General features: G+C 65.1%; 3 protein-coding genes across 3 annotated transcripts in view; 1 reads left to right on the top strand and 2 right to left on the bottom strand.

Moving 5' to 3' along the window:
- AMSG_05126 (actin, plasmodial isoform) overlaps window positions 1-114 on the bottom strand; it is a gene marked incomplete at its 5' end in the record, with an annotated part of 3,991 nt that extends 3,877 nt beyond the window's left edge. Inside the window, one exon of the mRNA XM_013902718.1 lies at window positions 73-114. Within this exon, the coding sequence (XP_013758172.1) occupies window positions 73-114 (42 nt within the window). The remainder of the gene's footprint in view (window positions 1-72) is intronic.
- A 67-nt stretch (window positions 115-181) lies between these two features.
- AMSG_05127 (uncharacterized protein) lies at window positions 182-1,140 on the top strand (the record flags this gene model as incomplete). The annotated part of the gene is made up of 2 exons (XM_013902719.1): window positions 182-245; window positions 278-1,140. 2 exons carry the CDS (start codon window positions 182-184, stop codon window positions 748-750), a joined length of 537 nt encoding a protein of 178 aa, XP_013758173.1. The 3' UTR covers window positions 751-1,140.
- A 1,924-nt stretch (window positions 1,141-3,064) lies between these two features.
- AMSG_05129 (ribonuclease II) overlaps window positions 3,065-3,279 on the bottom strand; it is a gene marked incomplete at both ends in the record, with an annotated part of 2,278 nt that continues 2,063 nt past the window's right edge. Inside the window, one exon of the mRNA XM_013902720.1 lies at window positions 3,065-3,224. Coding sequence (XP_013758174.1) covers window positions 3,065-3,224 — 160 coding nt within the window. The remainder of the gene's footprint in view (window positions 3,225-3,279) is intronic.

The following is a 3,279-nucleotide window of genomic DNA, read 5'->3' on the forward strand; positions in this document are numbered from 1 at the left end:
TATGGCTGCTACGCCAAGGCATTGTACGGCGACAGAACGACAGATACCTTGATCCAGCGCGTTCGCCGCGACGTGTGGGGCCGCTTTGCGAGCAAGATTGCGGTTGCATTCCATGACCAGCTTGCGCGCACCGAGAACGAACCTGTCCCGGAAGTGGTGGACATCGCGTTTGCCCCAGATGATGCTCCTCGGCGCGCCTCTGCATCTGCGAACAACATCAGTGCCGGTTCATCAGGTGTGTCCGAGTGCGGGACTGAGTCGTCACGATGTGATGAAGTTGTGGACCTTATTCTGCAAAAGTACAAGCGCCAGCTTGAGGCTACCACCGGTAGTCGCGTTGGGTCCAAGAAGCCGCGCACGGCCTTTGCCCAGCAGGCGAGCAACCGCCCTTCCGCGACTCTGCTAATCGAGAGTTACTCCAAGGCACTTACTCAGGCCATCTTCGACTACAAGAACATCGGTGTAACGATGTCGCCAGACGCGCGCATCCAGCTGATCCCCGCCTTGGCCCGCACTAAGTGCCGCTTCGGTGACGATCAGCGCATCTTCGATCTTATGGAGGCAGCAACGGCGCTCCTTCGTCCGCTGCTGCTCCCCTCTGCTGCAGCTGCGAGCGTGGAACGGCTCAACTCGGTGGGCACAGACATGCTCACTCGTAAGCGCAACCGTCTTGACTCCGAAAGGATCGAGAAGATGGTGCTCACGCGCTGCTGGATCGCTGCCTCCACGAAGCTCGGTATCGACCTGTAGAGGAATATTCATTCCAAAGGTCCAGGTATTCATTCCTGACCAATATTTCGCGAAATTTCAAACACTGGGCGTAATGCTCAGTTTCCGACTTGCCTTTGTTCGCCAAAGCGCGCCCGCAACCCGCTGGTTTTTGATGATTGATGCAAAGTCGCTCACCTTCCTGACCCCACGCCACGCCCCAGATCTTCGCACCTGCGATACAGATGCAGGGTATGGCTAGGCTCTATCTGCTCTCCTGGCATGGGGTATGTCTTTGCTCAAAAAGCATGCGCTCGGGTGCATTTCCGCGCGCTGGCTCGTCTTGCTCATGCCCCACTCTATGTAGAAGTATGCGTCCCATGGGACACGATCTCACGATCTGACGGAACGACTAAAGCCGTACATCGCTCCTCCTCCTCCCCCCCCCACACACATCACCAGCCAATCCACGCGACTGTGGACACCCTCCCCCCTCAGCGGCTAGGCTACCTTATTTCGGCACCCGGTACCTTGCGGCTCAGCAGCTGATTATTACACTGAAACACAAAGGTGCGCGCGCCGTCTCACCCTTCAAGCAGGTGCTTGTGGCGCCGACACAAAGATCGCGGTGCGCCTGCAGTGTGCATGCAGTGTGCATGCAGTGCGCCTGCGGTACACCTACGTCACGCAGAGCAATTGCCGCCGACGTGACACACTCGCTACGCTCGATACCCTAGCTGGCCGTCATACCCTGGCTATCCCCCAGCACTCTCACCACACCGCTCGCCAAGCCACCATTTGGCGCCAACCAACCAACCAACCAACCAACCAACCAACCAACCAACCAACCAACCAACCAACCACCGCCACCACCGCCACCACCGCCACCGCCACCACCACACCTCTCCGCACGCTCCGCACGCCTCACATAACGTCACAACCGGTGGCGAGATGGACTTTTCCCCGTCTGTGCGGTGCTCGTCGGCCGGCGCGGTAGCCGTGGCCGCCGACGGGCGGCATGTGGCAGCGGCGTACGCCAACAAGGTCGCCGTCCACGCCCTGCCCTCGCTCGAGCTCGTCGCCGAGCACGCCATGCCCGACAAGGTGACGAGCGTCGGCTTCTCGCCCGATGGCGAGCTGCTCGCTGCGCTGTCCAAGCCCGCGGGCGTCGGCTGTGTCTGGGCTCTGGCCGATCCCGAGTGGAAGGCTGCGCTCGACGAGGGCGGCGTCCCGCTGGCCGCCCTGGCCTGGGCGCCCGATGCCCGCCACATACTCTCCATTGCCGAGTACGGCCTGCGTGTGTGCGTGTGGTCGCTCCACGATGGCGCCTCGCACTCGGTCGCCTTCCCCAAGATCTGCCCGCGCGCCTCGCCGCTCGAGCCGCCGGCCGCCGACGCCGATGCCGGCGCCCTGGCCGCCGGCGCCCGCCTCGTCGCCGCCTTCTCGCCCGACGGCCAGTGGTTCGCTGTTGTCACACGCGTCGACGCCGCCGACAAACTTCTTGTTCTGGACACCACGGCCTGGGACGTCGTTGCCGCCTGGGAGCCGGCCACCGCAGACACTGCCACCGTCACCTGGGCGCCCGACGGCTCCGTCATCGCCCTCGTCGACTCAGTCCTCGACTACCGCGTCGCCCTCTACACTCCAGATGGCTCGCTGCTTGCATCCTACTCGGCCTACGACTCGGGCCTGGGCGTCAAGGCCGCCCAGTGGTCGCCGTCGTCGCAGCTGCTCGCCCTCGGCTCGGGCGACGGCAAAGTCCGCCTCCTCAACCATCTCACCTGGACCTGCCTCGCAGAGCTCGACCACCCGCAGTCTGTAGACGACGACGCCGTCGTTGTCTTCCGCGAGCTTCCGTCGCCGCCCGACGCCCTGGCGTCGGGCGCCCCGGCCTCGCAGTTTGTCGTCGCCGACATGCCGGCCGCCCTCGCTTCCGCCGCAAAGCCGTCGTCGGCCAAGGCCGCCCTCGCCACGGTCGGCGTCTCGCTCGCCGGCTACTCGGCCTGCGGTCGCCTGCTGGCCTCGCGCCCAAACGCCGCCCCACGCCTCCTCTACATCTGGGACCTGACCACCCTCTCGCTCCTGGCCGTTCTCGAGCTTGCCGCTCCGATCCGCGCCGTCGCCTGGGACCCGGTCGCCACCCGCCTCGCCCTCGGCTGCGCCTCGCCCTCTCTGTACCTGTGGTCCCCCGGCGGCGCCTCGTGCGTCCAAATCCCCGAAGCCGCTGGCTCCGCCGCCGTCGTCGCCGTCCGCAAGCTCGCCTGGACTCCCGACGGCTCCACTCTCATCGTCAGCGACAACTCGGGCTGGTGTGCCTGCTTTCCCGCTCCAAGCTCCGAGTAAATCTACCTGTGTCTTATTGCTTCTTGCCACTTGCTTTGCTCCGCACCGGCTGCTTGCGCGATCGCGCACCGCGCCTCGCCACGCGGACGCCGCGGGCCGGCACCGGCTCGAGCACAATCGAGTGCTCGCCCGGCGAGACGAGCGCAACCCGGACCCAGAGCTCGTCGCCCACGCTTGGGAGCGCCTTGCCCGGCCACGCGTGCGGTGCCCCGAGGTCGGCCGACGCCT

Source organism: Thecamonas trahens, assembly GCF_000142905.1.
Source record: "Thecamonas trahens ATCC 50062 unplaced genomic scaffold supercont1.21, whole genome shotgun sequence".
Lineage (NCBI taxonomy): Eukaryota > Apusomonadida > Apusomonadidae > Thecamonas > Thecamonas trahens.